Below are 19,686 nucleotides of genomic sequence, written 5' to 3' on the forward strand. Positions count from 1 at the left end.
CTGCAGGAGATAAGACTGCAAGTGAAAGTTCCGTTCTGCAAGTGGAAGTCTCTTGAGCTTGAGGAACAGGAACGTTGGATACTGCTCAAAGGGAGAGGATGATGATGCATTCTCCCTCCACCTCATTTCTCAAGTAAATGTACCTCCCCCCCACAAAAAAATCTTGTTGCAACTTAAACACAGATTTATTGTAGCATAAGCTTTCATGGATTTGAATCCACAAGCTTATATTAAATACTAGCTTTATTGTAGCATATAATTTTGTGCACTAGTCAGAAGACTACTTTTTGCTGCAGCAGACTGTTAAAAGTTTTCAAAATTTTGAACACAACAAGTTTAAAAGGATGAAATCATCTTTATTTCATTACTTTGACAAAATACCCATAAAATTCAAAACTTCTACCTTTACAAAAATAGGTCTCTACGAGTGATATTTTTCTCTGCAGTGTCTGTAGCAAATAGCATAAAATCATGAAAAGTCCTTCATTTAGCCTCATCAGGAAGTGTTTTGTACTTGGAGCTACACATTCAGCAATCTCAATACACAAACGTTTCAACCTCTCAACCATTTGATAAATACCCTTTAAATAATTTAATTGTTGAAATTAGCATTCCGCAAATATACATGAAATTTAATCATCTGTTTCAAATGACCACATAAAGTGCCTATATACATGTTCCAGTCTTTGTGGAGGTGCCAGCAAGGTGAACTGCATACAATCATTGAGCTGTGTTCATACTGGTCCCACAATATACACATTATACAAAAGCACAGCAGCAGCACAGAGTTGTGAAAGGCATTTCATTTGATGTCACTACCAGAGGTGAAAATGTCACAAAGATTATCTTCTGACACCAGAATGCAGTTGAGTGTGTGAAGCAGGTGCTGTGGGCCAAAAAGATAAACACGTTAAAAGAAAATTGGCTTTGACAATTACAGACTTAATGGCCAATGAGCAGAGGCAGGACTTCATGATTTATTTATTTATTTAATTAAGCTTATATACCGTCCGACTAGCAACAGCTCTCTGGGCGGTGAACATTAAAAATACAATAAAAATAACACAAAACTGTACACAAAACTGTACAGTCTAAAATCAAAATATAATAATTTACAATTAACAGGAATTAAAATGCCTCAGAGAAGAGAAAGGTTTTAACCTGGCGCCGAAAAGATGATAGTGTCGGTGCCAGGCGCACCTCCTCGGAGAGACCATTCCATAGTTCGGGGGCCACCACTGAGAAGGCCCTAGATCTTGTCACCACTCTCCTGGCTTCCCTATGAGTCGGAACCCGGAGGAGGGCCTTCGTAGTAGACCGTAGTGTACGGGCCGGTTCATATCGGGAGAGGCGTTCCGACAGATATCGTGGTCCCACGCCGTATAAGGCTTTATAGGTAAGTACCAACACTTTGAATCTGGCCCGGAAGCATATTGGAAGCCAGTGCAAACGGGCTAGCACAGGTGTTATATGCTCAGACCGCTTAGTTCTTGTTAGCAGTCTGGCTGCCGCATTTTGCACTAGCTGTAGCTTCCGAATCATCTTCAAAGGTAGCCCTACGTAAAGCGCATTGCAGTAGTCCAGACGCAGATGATAACATAATAGTAAGAATGGTTAGGGGAATACAAACCAGAGTACAATAATTAAAATACAGCAATATGTACCTGACTGTACACTGCCAAGTCGCCTCTGTAGAGCCTCCAGACGATTGATATAATCTGTTAAAGCCCGGTCAGGGTCATAATTCTGAAGCTGAGAACACGCAACAGAAACTGGGCTTAGGTCAGTGTGAATGCCCTGGTACCTTGGAATGGAGAGAAATTAAAGATGTCAGTTGGTGATAAGGGGCCCTTGTAAAGTACCTTTAGGATGCAGCCAGCTACAACTCTAGTACATAAGCAAAGCTCTGTTGAAAATGGAAATGGACTGCCTTCAAGTCAATTCCGACTTATGGCTACCCTACGAATAGGGTTTTCATGGTAAGTGGTATTCAGAGGGGGTTTACCATTGTCTCCCTCTGAGGCTAGTCCTCCCCAGTTGGCTAGGGCCTGCTCAGCTTGCCACAGCTGCACAAGCCAGCCCCTTCCTTGTCCGCAACTGCCAGCTGGGGGGCAACTGGGCTCCTTGGGACTATGCAGTTTGCCCACAGCTGCACAGGTGGCAGGGTACGTAACCCCTGAGCCACTCATTGTGGGGGTGATCTTTAGCTGGTCCTTGACACCCAGGAGACACGAGCGGGGATTTGAACTCACAGACTCTGGACTCCCAGCCAGGCTCTCCTCCCCACTGTGCTATACCAGCTGTCATTAAATATTCCGGAGATAAATAGAAACTTCCTGAAATAGCACAGCAGGTATGCCAGTTTAAAATTCACAGATGTTTACTCTGATCCTTCTGTAAAAGCTGTAAGAATTGGCCTGCCACTTGTTTGTAAAGCACCATATACACACATGATGCTATATAAAACAACTGTATAAGAGAGCAGCTTCCCTTTGCCAGGTGCTTTCAATCTAATATTTGACATGCATCATTAAGAGATCAGACCACAGGTCAAACTAGTCAGGCATCCTCTTTCCAACAGTTGCCATTGACATGTCACCGCAAAGTCAATAAGCAGGGCACCATTGCCTGTATCTGGTATTGAAAATGTATACACTCTATACGGGGTGTGTAGATTCCATTTAGCTATCATCTAATCCCCTTTTCAAGTCATCCAAGTTACTGGCTCTCACCATGGCTTGTGGCACTAAATTCCATAAATCAATTATGGGTGGTAGCGGTGGAGTATCTGTTCATTTGCCTTGATTCGACCAGTACGTTTCGTTGGTTGACCCCGAGTTCTAGTCAGGGGTGTAGTCATTCAGGGTCTCAGAGGGTCTTAGACCCCGTACGTTTTTGGGAACACGGTCCCAGCAGGGTTCCTATGTCTCCAGCATCCTATGAGCCAATCAGACTAAAGGAGATGAGTTAGCTACTGAGAAGATTCTTCTCAGTAGTTAACAGTCTCCCATTTCATGCTTATTGGCTCCTAGAGGCATTTGTTGATATAGGAGAAGGCAGTAACAAGGACCTCATTCTCAATCCAGCAGCAAAAAGTGGGGGGAAGGGGGCATGGCTGTGACCAATATAAAGAGACCCTGTACTTCTGAATTTGCCACTACACTACTGGTTCTAGTGTTATGAGAGACATGTAACTCTTTCCATGTTCATAATTCTGTACTTTCTGCATTTGTCTCATAGCATCCTTGCAAGCCAGTATTCATCTTTCAGTGTAATGAAAAATTTGTTCATGCCTAAGGAATCAATCAAGCCAACATCCAGCATTTAGTTTCCAGCAAAGCTTACAAAACATGGCATAAAGATGCCAGCCTATCTTTGCTTATTTTGTTCCCAGTACCTCTGAAAATATGAACTGAGGTAAAATAAGCTACACACTAATTTATTTAGCAGCCTGTGGAAAAATGCTATCTATCTATGTGTTTGTGTTAAAATGTTATATGACCTCTGCGACTGCCATGAGGCCTTGTTTTGGTACATTGTTGCAAGCCTACTTGGCAGTGGTTGCTTGGTGACAGGTTCTGAGAGGAGAGAGATACCATCACTTATTTATTTATTTATTTATTTATACTGCCCCATAGCCGAAGCTCTCTGGGTGGTTTACAACAAATAAAATCATTACAAACAAATATACAAATTTAAAAACACGTTTTTTTAAAAAACAATTTAAAAACACATGCTAAAATGCCTGGGAGAAGAGGAAAGTCTTGACCTGGCGCTGAAAAGATAACAGTGTTGGCACCAGGCACACCTTGTCAGGGAGATCATTCTTTAAAATTCTAGTAGATGGGGCCTGGAAAAGGTAAATTCTGATTAGCTAGAGGTTCCAGGCAGTTGTGAGTTAACGGTCAGTCAGGGAGTTAGCAGTTAGAAAGGGCAGTTGGTGGTTGATGATAGAGTGAGGAGTTGGTTGGTGAAAATAACTGAGGAAAGGACTGAGGCCTATATATAATTACCCAGGGTGTCATTAATCGTGGGCTGGTGAAGATCAGAAGGGAGTCAGTGACGGAGTGAGTCTGAGGGACTGTCCTAAAGTAAGGTCTTGCCAGAAGGAAGTGACACAAGTGGGGGAATAAACTTCTAAACTTGCTAAACTGTCCCAGAGCCAGGAGAGCAACCAGAGGAGCTTTGGGGGCACAGAGGCAGATTGTCCCCAGTAGCTGGACTGGGCTGTGGAAATAATTGGTTGGGGTGAAGGTTTAGGGAAATTGACCTGAAGGAGAGTCACTTAAAGGCTGATGACAGCAACAGCATCTCTGGAAACTTTAGTACCTCTCAGCAAGCACCTATAAAGTCCCCAAATAAGCAACCCTATTCCCTTTTGTAAATGGTATTTTTTTAATACACCATCATAGTTCAAGATTTATACTGAGTGGTGATGCCATCTCACGCCTAAAGCCTTCATACACTAGGAGGATTTAAAGAAGTATTCTGTGTGAATTGGTGGCAGCAAAAGGCTTACAGCAGCCTGTTTTATGTGAAGTGAGGCTGAGGAACTGGGGAATCCCTGACACAGCCCATGAAGGTGAACAACATAAATTGAAATTTACCTATGTTGATAGCTTAGAGGAGATCTGAGTGATTCCAGCTCTGATCTGGATCGATAAGACAGATGTCTATTTTCTCCATACAGCTCCAGACCGCAAGAGAATGAATCAGGCCGTAGTTCATTACCTATGTAAATAAACAAATTAATCAAATAAAAAGCTTAATTTCTGTATTCTGACAGCATTTAATGAACTATTTCTTGTAGTTTATCGACAGAAGTCATTAACACTGATGCCCTAATTTACAAACCATGCTGTGATCATGAATTCAAGCCTATGCCACAACCATGAGAGCAAGAAGTATTCCTTAAAAAAAAAATCAGCTTTGTTTAATTTACAACCCAGAAGCTGAGCCCTTCCAAACAGGTCAAAGTATAATGTCTGGGCTTTGCTTCCTGGTTCTTAGTCTTCAAACATGATGTTGAAATTTTGTGTCCATTTTTTCCCTCAAATCAACGTAATAGCCTTTTCCCCCTCAAAAACCAGAAATTTGATAGTGTCAGGATTTTATCACAAGTCTCCTTCAAAAGCATTTTGCTCCATCATTACATTTTATTGCGTATTTAAAGTCACAACGTCTGTTTTAATAGCTTGGAAGCAGCGAAGCATAAAGCAGTTACATCTTGTAGAATAGAAGGCAGTCTTCTAATTATCATGAAACAAAAGATGAAAACAAATGCTATCGGTATAATCCCAAAGTTTAAGTCAACAAGTTAATTCAAGCTTGTTGGAGTCTACTGTTGTCCACTAAATTCTGATTACAATTGGCATCTAAGTATGCTGCACTTTGTGGAGCTGACTTGCAAAGCGTTGTGTTATTAATAAAAATGGCCAAAGTAGGAGTTAATTTTGTATTTTGTTTCAGAGATCAACCTTTCTACACTCATATTCCACTTTAAACCCCAACCTACAACACAGATTTTTTAAAAAAAGTTATCGTATATTATTTTTACTGTAGCTGTCTTACTCTGTTTCTTTCCCCAAAGATAGTCATTGTACCACTGGTGAAGCCACTATATCTAAGATCACAATCTAGTTGTAAATTGAGGCCCACCCTATTTCTGCATGCCACACATCATACATACACTTTTCTGAAAAACACATGATCACAGGAGAAATATATTCAGTTAATAAACCGAAAGGAAGAGGCACTCTCTCTAGGAGTGCCTGGATGTAAAAGAGCATCTATCAGTGTTTGTTTACCTGTGTTCTGGCTAAAACCATCTCTGTTGATGCCTATTAAACTATAACCAGTAACTCTGTGCCATCGGCGAACTAGAAACTTCATTCTGCATTTTTAAATGAAGAGAGAAAAAAATGTCTAAACACTTCTGCTTCAAACAACATGCTTAGAATTCTCTACAGACACATGAAACAGTGTACATAGCTTCCGTTCTAATCAGCGAAAGCAACTTGCTGGGCAAACCAATTATGGTGGGAAGGGGAGAATTTGTGGTAGGACATCTGGAGCCCTTGCAATCTCATGCCAGCCAGTATCAAAGGGAGAGGGGGGCTGTATTTTCTTTTTCTTGTCAGGAGCATGTTGGGGGAAATCAGAGAGCTGTGGATCCAAAGCTCTATTGATCTGTTCCCTGGCCAACTGTGAAGAAAGCACAACCACCAAGGTTCCCACATCCACAACACAGAAGCCTCTGGGAAGAGATTTCCTCCTCTGCTTTCGGAGATGGAGGCAGTGGTGGCTGGTGGCTCCATGCCAGTAAGGCAGTGGAATCTGCTCTGGGATTTAGTCAGAACTTTCAAGGAATTGTCCTTGAAAGTTCAGATTAAACCTGGAAAGGATTCCACTGCCCCACTGACAGGGAGCCACCAGCCGCCATTGGATGGAGGTCCACAATATTCTGTAGCTTCTGGGATGCGCTTTCAGGGACCCTAACATTCTACCCCAACATACCTGTTTTAGATATGATTTTAAATTAACATGGAACTGTTTTTTGTGAATATAAAAACTAAATAGAAACTAAACTATGATGTACAACTAGTAACATTTAGAGAATAAAAATAATGTTTACTTGTGTACTGTAAGAAGAACACTGGGCTATTTCTTGCCAAAGTTGAAACATAGCATACTCTCTCTGATTCGTTGTCTGTCCATGATATATCACTTTGCAGCTACATGCAGGCTCCGATGTAAATGAAGCAGATGCCCTATTTTCATCATTTAACTTCTTCACATACACAGGATACATAGCTAACACATTTGGTTTACTTTATACAAACCAACGTCCCGTGTCATACCTTGAAATTGCGATTAATACTCTAACTGCTGAGCGGAACCGTGTAAAACCCTTTGAACGGTGGGTAATAACCTCTAGGTCTGTGTAGGAAGGCTGCCCGCCCATTCTTGCAATGAGCGATAAGGTGGCTTCTTCACACTCCTGAAACCCGCCCAATAAGAGCAGCAAATATTTCTTCTGATATATGAGAGCTTTCCGAAAGCTCTCTGCTCTCAAATATCTGCCATAAATTCTCTAGATAGGAAAGGAAATTAAAAAATGCAGTAAGAAATAACATTTTCTGTCAAGTCTGGTGTTCATATGGAGGTCATTTTTTTCAATTATGCTAGACCAAGAATGTGGATTCTTGCTGGACTACAGCTCCCATCAGCCCCCAGCCAGCATGGTTAATCGTCAGGGATGATAGGAGTGGTAGTGCAGCAGTATCTGGAAGGCCACAGGTTTCTTAGTTCTGTCTTACGGTTCTATCACTCTGCAGTTCCTGAAATTAGCATTGCAGTTTGTGCAGTGCAACTTCAACCTTAACTGACAAGGGGAAAGGGCTTCATCTGCGTTCAGGATCTTCTCTCTCTGAACTTCAACCGGATGCAGGAGGTTGACTTTTCATTTATTCAAAGGGGAAAGGTAAATAAATAATTTTTAAAAAAGACAGGAAAGATGCTAAACAGACTAGGATGTGAGAGAATAGGGCTCAAATCCGCACTCAGCCATGAAGCTCACTAGGTAACCTTGGGCTAGTTGCAGTCTCTCAGTGTAATCTGCCTCACAGGGTTGTTGTGAAAATAAAATGGGGAGGGGGAGAACCCTAAACATTTCATCTCAGATTAATACAAAAAGAAAAACAAGACCAATCCTTAATGATAGAACGAAACGTCCCAGCAGCAGTCAATGAAAGGCCTACTACCTTTAAAGCAGCATTTTCTGAATCCGATCCCAGTTCTCTCAGAAAAGCCTCATTCCTTAATTCTGCCCTCAGTTTGGCCACCTCTGCCTCAGCCTGCTTCAGGGATTGTTGAAGAGTCAATTTCTCTTTGTTCCAGATTTCTCTTTCAGAAGCCATTAGCATATCAACATTTTCTCCATTGTGCAATGATAGTCTAAAAGTCTGTGAAATTCAAGAAGAAACACAGAAATAAGTCCAAGCTAGTTCAGTGGTATTTATTCAAATACTAGTCCTGGGATAGGGATTTTCTTCAGGACTGTAGCAGGGGTGGAAAAGTTTAAATCTCTTGTCCAGAAAAGGGCTGTAGCTCAGTGGAAGACCATCTATTTTGCATGCAGAAGGTTCCAGGTTCAATCCCTGACATCTCCAGATAGGGCTGGGAGAAAACTATGTTTGAAATCCTGGACAGCCGCTGACAGTCAGTGTAGACAATATTGCGCTAGATACACCAATGGTCTAACTCAGTATAAGGCAGCTTCCTATACCTGCTGTGATCCCAATAATTAACCAGCCCCCAGCTCCCATGTAAAGAGTCAGAGATGAATGCAACGGAGCTTCACAGCTGGTCGCTGTCAGGTGGTTCCCATGGAAACACAGACAAGCAGGAAATGGAAGGGGGAGAGATGTCAGCAACTGCAGATGCTTCTCTGATTTACATCTACCTAAAAGGGAGCCCTTGCATGAGACAAGGTAGGATGGCTTCAAAAGCTGTGGAAGCAGAAGGAGGGCAGGGCTGGAGAAGTGATTCACTCCACACCTGAACAACCCACTGAGAGAACAAGGCTGGGTGTTATGGCCCAGAGGCCAGCCAACAAGGGAAGGAAGCAACTTAGAAAAAGAGCCAACAGGAGCCCCTGTGATGAGATGGACCCCTTATTCCACTAGATGTACCCTGCAGTAAGGGTAATTTGGGGGGTGAAGGTTCCCTTTGGGAGGTGGTATGTGATATGTGTTTTTTTAAAGGGCATGTTAAATGTGATGTACTCAGCCTAAGAGATAGGTGACCCCATTTGTCCAGTACCTATGGTGGATTGAAAGACTATTTTACATTCAAATTAAGAAAAAACATACAGAGTCTCCAAAAGGCCTTTTTTGCTGGTATCCTCTAAGTTCCTCCTCCAGTTTCATGACTGTATTCCTCAAATTGTTCTTTTCCTCACTCAGTCTGCTGACAAACCCAGTCAATTCAGCATTCTGTTTTAGTAATCTTTCAGTCAATGAAGCAGAAGATGGCAAGTCTGAATTCATCTAGATAAGAAAAGAAGTAGTGTGTAAGTAGTTCAGTACAGCTCCCGCTCAGCTGCTATCTTACTGAATACTACAGCCTTTAGAGAAGACATTTTAAATAAATTAATGTTTTGAAAATTGGATAGAGTCCCTTACTTAGCTAAATGGAGTGTTAAAAGTCCCATCCAAGTTCAACAGGACTTATGTTCATAGAATTATGTGTAAATTCACAGTTCCATGTAGAAAATATAGGATGTTTGGAATACCCACAAGTTTAATTTAGCAAGCACATATGGTTTTCTGTATCAGAAATATCTCAATTAAGTCATGATTTCTCCCACCATAACCCTTACCTCTGCTTCCAGGTTGGGCAAAACAGATAGCATTTGTAACTGCAAGATAACTTCTTCAATGTAATGCTGTATCCCAACAAAGTCATCGTCACCTGTTTTTTCAAATGGTAATCTGGAACAAAAACAGCTGTTATATATGTAGAGTAACAGTATGTGTGCTGTAATAAATGTAGCACAACATAAGATCTGTCTCTAGTTTTCAATTCTATAGTCTAGCTTTCAGGATTCTTTAACATAAAATTAATAGAAAATAAATGCAAATCTAAGTGTGACTAAATGCTATAGCAACTTCATTTTCTACATAATTGTTCTTTTGTAAAAATCAAAACTTATTCCTGAACAGGGGTTCTTTAACTTATCCAATATATTTGCAGGTTCGATCCCCAGCACCTCCAGTTAAAGCATCTCTAGGAGCAAGGCAGGACAAGATTTCTGCATGAGATCCAGTGAGTCTTACCAGTCATGGTAGACCATCCTGGGCTAGATGGACCAACGGTCTGACTCCAAACAGATAGCTTCAACTCAGGGTGGTTATTTGGGCTGTCATAAAACAGCAGGAAACTGGTATGTTTTAATTTATTATTAATGGAGTTTTACAATGGCAAATGGAGGGAGGTGCCAAAATACTATGCATCCTGAGTTGAGCTGCTCCACCCCAGGCAGCAAAATATCTTGGGGGTAGGTCTTGAGGGTACTCCTCTGATCACACAAGTTTTACTTCCTCATATATAAGTAGGGGATTCATAGCTTTTGGCCTTGCTGGCTAGCCAAAATTTGCATTCAGAATTACCTCACCCCCAAAGAACAGAGCCTTTTGATGTCAATGAGAAAGGCAAGTATCTCCTGCTGAAGCAAGGAGGTGCATCTTTGTCCCAAAGTGAACACAATCAATGAAATTCCACATGCCAAATTGGTATGAAGCTAACATAACTGATCAGAATCACCTTAAAAAATAAAAGTGTAAACTGCACCGTTGGTTTCTGAAAATTCTGAGGAAAGGTGCCAAGATAGTATTTGTTAGTTATTGTTAGTAGCAAGAAGTTACTCTAACCTCTGAGCAGCTTTGTGAGCCAACTGTTTCAATGTGGAAGACACATTTAAAAGCTTCTGTCTGACCATTAGCGGTTCTTCAGATTCCTTGGTAGCATCTCCCATACCAATGAGGGCAGAATAGGACAACTCTTTTGTTTCATCAACTCCTATTTTCTGCTGGAAAACCCACTTTCTTGTTCGCTCGTTAGATGTATCCCAAGTAGTCTGTACATGTAAGGGGGACAAGAGAAACTTGAATGTCCGTAGCTAGTACAAAATTCTATTCTGAATTAAACATTAAAAAGATACCAATCTACACAAAAGATCAAGCAGTAATTTCACTGAATTGTAAGGCTGCATTTAAAAAAACCCAACTGACTTATGGCTTCAATTTACATAATTCATGACAAAAGACCATTGAGAAACTAATTTTCACATAGGTATAACAAGTACAAGAACATTAGCTACATAACAATATTTGAAATAGCACTGACTATTGCAGAACCGTTTGAGAATAAGTTAAGGATCTCACAAACGTTTAGGTGCTAGAACTGTTTTTTAAAAAATGATTTTACTTATTTTTGAGCAATTTTTAATCTGTTGTAATTGTTTCTTGTTTTTAATTGGTCTGCTCTGCCCTTTGTTCTTGGTGACAATTTCCCCCAATTAAAAACAATTTTGATTCATGCACAGTTAAACTATGCTCTACCACATACCAGAAATGCACATAATTAGGAGAGTTTTGCTGGCAGATCCAAAACACAATAGCTTTTGCGTTCAACAGAATATAAATCTATTTTTTAAAAAGTCTGTGCCAAGGTAATCCAAATTCTATATGCGCTAAGGAAATTAGACTTGTATAAATAAGTCAAATTTGCACATAATCATAATTATGTTAAATAATTCAGTTTCACTTCTGTTAGTCATGGGGTGAGGCAAAGAGCTCTGCAGAGGTTCGGCCCCAACCACTGAAAATCCTTCTAATTATCCGCTCTGCCTTCTGGCTATCAGGCAGCCTGGGGAGGGGAGGGTTGCACTGCTTACCTGTTTTCTGACTCCAGGATCGCTGCTGATTACCAACAGAGGGAGTGGTAAGGTAGTGGGGAGGTCAGCAGCAGGAACACTGGATTGGCTTTTCTACTGTGTGTGTATTGTGGCAGCCTCTTTGCCCCTCCCCATCTTGGTAACCGGCAGGGACCCCAGCATCAGAAAGTGAGGTAAGCAGCAATGCCCTATCGATTACTAGTAGTTCTGACACCAACGTTACCTACAATCTTGTAAGCCATCTTCACAGCCTAGAGGCCTTGAAAATTAAAACCAGGATCAAAAGAATCCAGTTTCAAAGTAACATGTGAACAGGCTAATTCTGAGAGTTGGAAGAGTTTATTAATAGAGTGAAATGGGCTCTCAGGCTGATTGGGACAGAAGTATATTTGTGGACAAATACATTATAGGCATATAGCTAATTTATCATTCACCAGGATTGCCACTACATTCCCCTTTCGTTGAAGGCAAAATCCAAACTGTTGTGAATCTGGAAATGAAAGTACTATAAAGTAACACTAAGCAAGGATACCTTTAAAAAATATTCTGGGAAAAAAACGTTTTGCCATGTGCACCTTATTCTGCTATAAAATAAAACTCACTGTAGAACCTTGGGCAGTCATTTTTTTCTCAGCCACAAAGCTGTGAAGCTAAAATGCTGTTCTGGACTATTTGAAGGAAAGGCAGAATACAAATGTAACAAATACAATTTTATTTACTAATATTAACATTTGTGATACTGCATTTTATGAGTTTTATAAACCATACCTCGTTCAGATTCTGACATGTTGCTTTTTCCACTTTTACTCCTTCCTCTTTTCTTTGTTCTTTTTGCTGTAATTCTTTGATTGTTTCTTGCAGTTTCTGTTCTTCACACTGCAGCTGATGAACCTGTTGTCTCTTCTCTCCAAGCTGCCACTGAAGATCTTCTACCTTAGACTCCAGTTCATGTACTTTTTTCTGTGCCAGGATATTAGCATCTTGCTCTGTCTGTAGAGTTTTCCTTTGAATCTGCCTCTCTTTTTCCATCTGTTGTTTCAGTTGCACAGATTCCAATTTATACCTCTCAGTTTCGCTAACCAATGCAACTGTACGGTCGTGCTTTTCATCCAGTTGTTTTTGTAGATCCTGGAGCAATTCTTCAGCTGGAGTAAGAGTTCCATCTTGACTTTTCTGTTCAGACATCTGAAGCTGTGCACACAACTCTTTTTCTCTTTCTAGTGCACTGCTTATCTCAAGAACCCTGAACCTCTCAGATTCTAGGAGTACCTGAAGCTCAGAGTTACGGCTGCGCTCCTGTGACAACTGGGCTGCATTCAGCGTTTCTTGGGACTGGATCTTCTTTTGCAAATCATTTGACAATTCTCTCTCCAGCTCCAAAAGATTACTCAGTTCTATAATTTTTTGTTTTTCATTTTCAAGAGTGTATTTCAAATCCTTTCAAAAGGGGGAAAAATACACACAACTGTTTGCATGAATCTGAAAATACAACTGGAATGTTAACACTACTTAGGCTTAGGGAGACATCTGCCACAAGCTTCACTTCGTTGGTATGATTCTAATGTAAAGTTTAACTTAATACAGAAGTCTCGTCAATAACTGCTTTTTCCCGACTCTAATAATAAGGTGCAAGATGTACTTATGATTTCATAAGTTACAAATAACTTTATTATTCCTCATGCCTATCTATAGGTGATATTACTAATACTGCTTATGAAATGTGAATTTATTTCTGATAACTGATTCAAACTGTCCCACCTACTGGAATATGCAAAAATCTCAGGTATCCTTTGACAAATGAGTGGATTTAAACTTGGCAGAGAGGAGGAATAGTTCAAACATTTGTTAAAAGTATGTGGTCCATCATGGGAGACACTTCAGTGTTGGAGCATATGCTTTGCATGCAGAAGGTCACAGGTTCACTTCCCAGGCATCACCAGTTTAAATGGTTCAGGTATGATAACGGGAGAAATTTGCCTGAGACTTTGAAGAACTGGCGCTAGTCAGCCGACATTCTGGACTAAATGGCCAAATAAGAAGTCTGACTTGGTATAAGGCAGCTTTCTATGTTCCTAAAAGGACTTTGGAAATATGAGTTTGGATATGGCAACAAACATCACCAATCCACAGTTGTTTCAGTGCACAGCTTCTCCTTTCACACATCACTGCTGCATCATGCTTCAGTCAGACAATCTATATGTGTTTCACATTTCAATGAAATGCTTGCAATAAAGGGGACTGATTCTGTGCCAATGATAATGAAAAAAATGGAAATGGACTCCCTTCAAGTCGATTCCGACTTATGGCGACCCTATGTATAGGATTTTCATGGTACGCCGTATTCAGAGGTGGTTTTACCATTGCCTTCCTCTGAGGCTAAGAGGCAGTGACTGGCCAAAGGTCACCCAGTGAGCTTCATGGCTGTGTGGGGATTCGAATCCTGGTCTCCCAGGTCGTAGTCCAGCACCTTAACCACTACACTATATGGGCTTCCCCCAAAGAATCCTGGGAAGTGTAGTTTGTGAAGGGTGCTGAGAGTTGCTAGGAGATGCCCTGTTCCCCTCACAGTGTTTCAATCAGAGCAGCTGACTGTTAAACCACTCTGGCCACTGGAGCTCTGTCAGGAGAATAGGAGTCTCTTCTCAGCACCCTTCACAAACGACACTTCCCAGGATTCTTTGAGGGAAGCCATGACTAAAGTGAAATAAATATGTGGCGTGGGTGTGGCCCCCTGATTAGCTAAGCCAAGCCTGGCTTTTAGAATACTGACAGTTGGTTCTTACTGAGCATGCCCAATGCCCATTACTCCAATGCTAAATTTCTTAAATTAATTAAAAGTCAGCCAGGCACTTTTTTAACTTTTAAACTGCAGAAGATGAAGGTCAGAGTATGGGGCAAGGTCAGTAATAGGATTACAGGTACTCTGTGAACATGACTGATTTTTAATTAATTTCAACAAATTATGAGAACACAGACAGAAAAAAGTCCAAAAGGTGTCTGTTTTCCCCCCTCTCTTTTTACATTTTGAACTCTCTATTCTTTCTGACTGTTGCTTTTATCGCCATGAAATTTAGAAGGTTGTTAAAGCAAGCATTTCTGAGTTCAGGACTCTGTTTGGTAAGGTTTTGTTTTAAAATGAGCTTATGGGAAGCATCAGAATGGCACGGGGGTATTTTCATTTTGACATTGCGGAATGCAAAAAATCCATGCTGGCCATAGTATACAGCCATTCTTGTGGCTGTATAATATAACAAGTTTATTTAGCTTCTATTAAGCCTATAGGAAGAACAGGGAAAGGGTCTTTTATTAATTTAATTGCTATAATGAAAGAATCAATTGAGCCATAGCTTTGGGTGGTAGTCAGTGGTAGCCCTATTCAGAGTAGACCCATTGAATAGACATGACTAAGTTGGGGTCATTCACTTCTATGGGCCTACTCTGAGTAGGACTTATATGACTACAACCCTTTGTCACTAGAGCTCAGGAAAGTTATTACAAGAGGGGTAGCTATTGCAGCAAAAACAAAACAAAGAGCCATAACAAATGTGTTGTCTTTAATATGTCACAAGATTCTTATTGATTTTGCTGCAAGAAATTAACATGGATTCCCCTCTGGAAGTCGTGTGGCACCTTAAAGACTAACAAATGCATGATAGCATATGATTCTGTGTATTAGGCGAAAGGTTATGCCTATAACATGTCATGCATCTGATGAAGTTCATAAAAGCTTCTGCTTTCAGGTGAAGGGTAGAGTATAACTTCTACCAATCATACATTTATTAGCCTTTAAGGTGCCACAAGACTCTTTGATGTATGAGGGAAATTATTGAAAGGATAATTTGGAATATCTGGTTTGGGTACTTAAAACACTAGGAATTCACCACCCTTAGTACAGTGGCTTGTTTTAAACCTGATCCTCTATATCAGACAAGATTGTGAGGAAGTGGTAAATGTTAAAACGTAACAGAAGACGGCAGACTTAATCTAGGGTCCCCACAATGCCTTACATATTACATAATACAAAAGGAGAAATGAAATGCTAAAGATGTAAAATACAGATCTATATAACTACATTCTGCACACTCAAAATGTTTTAAGAGCCAGGAATGCTTACCTCAAGCTCTTCTTTTCCTTTTTCTTCACTGCGTTCTATTTTAGCCTTTTCCTTCTCCAACACCCATTGAAGCTCTCTTGATTTCTTCTGTTCGCTTACCATTGTATCTTTTAGCATATCTAATTCAGCTGCTTTTCCCTTAAGTTCATTTCTGACAAAAGCCAATATAATATTGCCTTTTATAAAAACTTAGTTTGAAAAAATAACTAGAACAGGATAATTTACATGTGTGTGCACATTGAGAGCAAAACTACACTCTGCAAGGAAAACATGAGGTCCTCAACCTCATCTTTGCTTCCTAATGGTAATGTGGGGCTGGGCATCTATATGGGCTGAACCCTTCCCTGTCCACTAATTCTACAATACCCTGTCCCCCATCCATGCTTGCCAAGTTATCATGTTGTTCCTTCTAGAGTATTATTTTTTTCAGTGTCATCAAAATGAGGTAAGCCAGTCTGATTAAAATAAGCAAACACATTAAAATAATCAACCACATACCATGTTAACTATAACAGGATCTCCTTGTTCTTTATCCTCAACAATCTGAGGTTGTGTGTGTGTTTATGTGTCTGTGTGTTCTGGCTATGATTAAAAACAAAAGAAGGCAAAGTGAGTTTGTATGAAAAATTATGGATGTCCATCTTCACTATAATTCTCACACTATAATTTAAAATTGACATTAATCACCACATTTACTGTTGGACCCACTACAAGTCTTTAGAACAGACACTGAGAACCTCACCTGAGGGCTTCCAGATCTCTTAAGTGCTTATGTTGTGCTTTCAGTGTTGTTTCCAGTTCTAATTTCGTTTGCCCAAGTTCATTCTTTAGTTCTGCAACCACCATCCTCTCAGAATTCAACTGCTCTTGAAGTTCAGCTGCTTTGTCCTTTATATTATTGAGCTCCATTTGCATTTCCATGTTGTACCCAAACAATTCTAGAGAACATGGAGTCAAACAATAAGTAGCTGACTGCACACACTAATCCTTTATGTTAAACCAAACCCTGGACAAATGGCTGTAGCAAGTCCAATATACTATCTTAAAACATATTTGACATAAGCAATAATAACAAAAGAAAGAGGGACATGTTCTAGCTTTCAATGCTGATGACATCCTTTCATAAAGAGTAAACTAACCCCATTAGAAGTATTGGCTTGCCTGGAATGATCTTTAGTCCATCTAGGCTAGTAATGTCTACTGTTATTGGCAGCATTCCCCAAACTCTCTGCTACCTCAGATTCTTTAACCTGAGATGTCAGGGATTCAATCTGGAATTTTATACCACTAGAGAATGGCTACTCTCCTGAGGGGGAAGCCCAAAACTTCCAGACTGACCAAACTTCAAAAAATGGCCTAGCATGATAAACTCCAGGCAACAGGATTTCCCCAAACTGAACTGGATTGACAGCTCAGTACTATCTACTCTGACTGGCAGAAACCCTATTTCCAAGCCTTGATGTCTGATCCTTTAACTAAAGTGTCAGGATATAAACATGAAGACTGACACATCCATATTTTATGCTTTGCCACTGAGGAATGGCCTCCTAACTGTACTCTTCATTTTTATATACTACAAATATTATACAAGCGTATTAATGGATCTTGGAGCAAAGAAAGGCATCCCAGCCTGAAGGAATGTGAAGAGACAGCTTCTTCCTGAGGTGCTGGATGTCACCAAGTGGGATTTGACTTCTTCTAAAGCTTGAAATGCTATAACTTCAGCTATAACTTTGAAGAAGATGTTGACTGTCTCCCTTCCTTAAAATCTCAGTTTGTTTCCTGCCTTTGCTCAGAGCAGGCCCTTGACATACCTCTCGTCGTCTTCTGTCTTATTCTTCATCAGACTTTTTGGCATACTGTATTGTATCTGTTTACCTATCTCCTTCCCTTGGTGTATTATCTTCTAGTGTGTTTTTCCGCAGTGTGATTTCCTGATCTCCTTAGTGATTTCCTCAGCATTACTGTTAGCTTTGTTTTGCCATATCAAATAAATAAATAAATAATCCTCCCCTCTGTCTGTCATCCATTTCCCAACTTTCCTTGAGTCTCCCATGCTCTGGCAAGCAACCAGAAAGATGGGAAAGGCTTTGTAACAAGAAAGACCACCACACCCACCTCCAAGGCATGTGCTCTCCAGTCTGTCATCTCACTCATCAAGTGGCCAAACAATTACAGACACACTTGGATGAAGCGGATTATTTAGATCCATTCCAATCGGGCTTCAGGACTGGTCATGGAACTGAAACAGCCTTGGTCGCTCTGGTGGATGATATGAGGAGGGCGTTGGATAGGGGAGAATATACCTTCCTCATCCTCCTGGATCTCTCAGCGGCTTTCGATACCGTCGACCATGGTATCCTTTTAAATCGCCTAGAGGGATTAGGAATAGGGGGCACTGTTTTACAGTGGTTCCGTTCCTATCTCTCAGACAGACATCAACGGGTGGCATTGGGGGATGAGGTTTCAGACCCTTGGCCTCTTAACTGTGGAGTGCCACAGGGTTCTATCCTCTCCCCCATGCTGTTCAACATCTATGTGAAACCGCTGGGGGCCATCATCAGGAGTTTTGGGCTGCGGTGTCACCAATATGCGGATGACACTCAGCTCTATCTCTCATTCAAGTCCTCACCAGAGTTGGCTGTGAATACCATGTCCAAGTGCCTGGAATCCGTAAGTGGATGGATGGGAGAGAATAGGCTGAAACTAAACCCCGACAAGACCGAGGTGCTGCTCGTGGGAGACAAAAGAAGGTTGGGAATTACAGACCTGGTGCTTAATGGGGTGAGTTTACCCCTGAAGGACCAGGTCCACAGCCTCAGGGTCATTCTTGACTCCCAGCTGCCCATGGAGGCTCAGGTTTTGGCAGTGAGCCGGGCAGCTTGGTATCAATTACATCTGATACAGAGTCTGCGACCATACCTTCCTGTTCATCTGCTCCCACAAGTGATACATGCCCTGGTCTCCTCTCGCTTAGACTACTGTAATGCGCTCTACGTGGGGTTACCCTTGAAAACGGTCCGGAAGTTACAGCTGGTACAGAATGCGGCGGCACGATTGATCAAGCATAGCCGTCGCTGTGATCATATCACTCCAGTGTTAATAGATCTTCACTGGCTACCAGTTGTCTACCGGGCCCAATTCAAGTTGTTGGTTTTGACCTTTAAAACTCTATACGGTTTTGGCCCAGTTTATCTGAAGGAGCACCTCCAGAATCACCAAGTATGCCGCCTGACGAGATCAGCCTCACAAGACCTTCTCTCGGTTCCACTGGTTAAAACAGCTAGGCTGGTGCGGACCAGAGAGAGGGCATTTTCGATTGTGGCCCCCACCCTCTGGAATTCCTTTCCTTTTGATCTTCGACATGCTCCCTCCCTGATAGGTTTTCGCCAAGCACTAAAGACCTGGCTACTCAGGCAGGCCTACAGGATTAGTTTTATGCTGTATTAACTGAAGGTTGATTTTAGATTAATTATGTTTTGTTTTGATATGTATATTGTGTTTATATTTTGTGTTTATATTATTGTACATCGCCTAGAGTGTCCGTTGGCCCGGACAGATAGGCGACTCAAAAATAAAATTTTATTATTATTATTATAAGTGCAGCTGAGACCATCACCAGAGTGAGAAGGTGCCGGTGACTCAAGGCTCCTTTTAAAATGGTTCCTGCTCCTACCACTTTGAGGTTTACACAGTCTGTTCCACTGCCTCTTTTTGATGGCAAGGGAGAGGGCTCACTGGACCTTCATGCAGTTCCCAGGGGTCAGGCCAAGTAGTTAATTTGCCACCCTGAGCTCCTACTGGGAGGAAGGGCGGGATATAAATCTAATAAATAAATAAATATCTGGGGGAAGAGACAGCGATTTTTGGTCCGGCCACATGTCCTGCAATCTTCTTCAGAATTTGCTGCTGCCGCCCAGACCAGAGGGAGAAAACAACAACACTTCTAACACCATACATCCACCAGTGGGTGGAAGATTCTTACATTATGCCTCTGTCTGGGAAGCCACAATGTCAGATGTCGGGTGCTAGGTTCTATATACCATGGCTACCTCATAAAATTTCAGTCACAACCTCAGGACCACTTCCTCTTATCTCCAGTGCCATCCAACCA

The 19,686-nt window shown here is 41.2% G+C and overlaps 1 protein-coding gene across 14 annotated transcripts in view; it reads right to left on the reverse strand.

Moving 5' to 3' along the window:
* Nucleotides 1-271: 271 nt before the first annotated feature.
* Nucleotides 272-19,686, reverse strand: part of AKAP9 (A-kinase anchoring protein 9) — a 157,814-nt gene continuing 138,399 nt past the window's right edge. For 10 of the 14 annotated variants that reach the window (XM_061587925.1, XM_061587919.1, XM_061587928.1 and 7 more), the window contains 12 exons: nucleotides 16,315-16,510; nucleotides 15,573-15,723; nucleotides 12,227-12,895; nucleotides 10,434-10,639; nucleotides 9,383-9,509; nucleotides 8,874-9,050; nucleotides 7,764-7,964; nucleotides 6,861-7,093; nucleotides 5,808-5,893; nucleotides 4,608-4,731; nucleotides 1,665-1,804; nucleotides 272-886 (listed from right to left, as the gene is read on the reverse strand). In XM_061587925.1, coding sequence (XP_061443909.1) covers nucleotides 843-886; nucleotides 1,665-1,804; nucleotides 4,608-4,731; nucleotides 5,808-5,893; nucleotides 6,861-7,093; nucleotides 7,764-7,964; nucleotides 8,874-9,050; nucleotides 9,383-9,509; nucleotides 10,434-10,639; nucleotides 12,227-12,895; nucleotides 15,573-15,723; nucleotides 16,315-16,510 — 2,354 coding nt within the window. In that variant the 3' untranslated portion in view covers nucleotides 272-842. Of the gene's footprint in view, nucleotides 887-1,664; nucleotides 1,805-4,607; nucleotides 4,732-5,807; nucleotides 5,894-6,860; nucleotides 7,094-7,763; nucleotides 7,965-8,873; nucleotides 9,051-9,382; nucleotides 9,510-10,433; nucleotides 10,640-12,226; nucleotides 12,896-15,572; nucleotides 15,724-16,070; nucleotides 16,155-16,314; nucleotides 16,511-19,686 lie in introns of those variants that run through there. The other 4 variants (XM_061587922.1, XM_061587921.1, XM_061587915.1 and 1 more) reach the window with 3 other exon arrangements.

The sequence above is a fragment of the Rhineura floridana genome, chromosome 10 (assembly GCF_030035675.1).
Source record: "Rhineura floridana isolate rRhiFlo1 chromosome 10, rRhiFlo1.hap2, whole genome shotgun sequence".
In the NCBI taxonomy this organism is placed as follows: domain Eukaryota; kingdom Metazoa; phylum Chordata; class Lepidosauria; order Squamata; family Rhineuridae; genus Rhineura; species Rhineura floridana.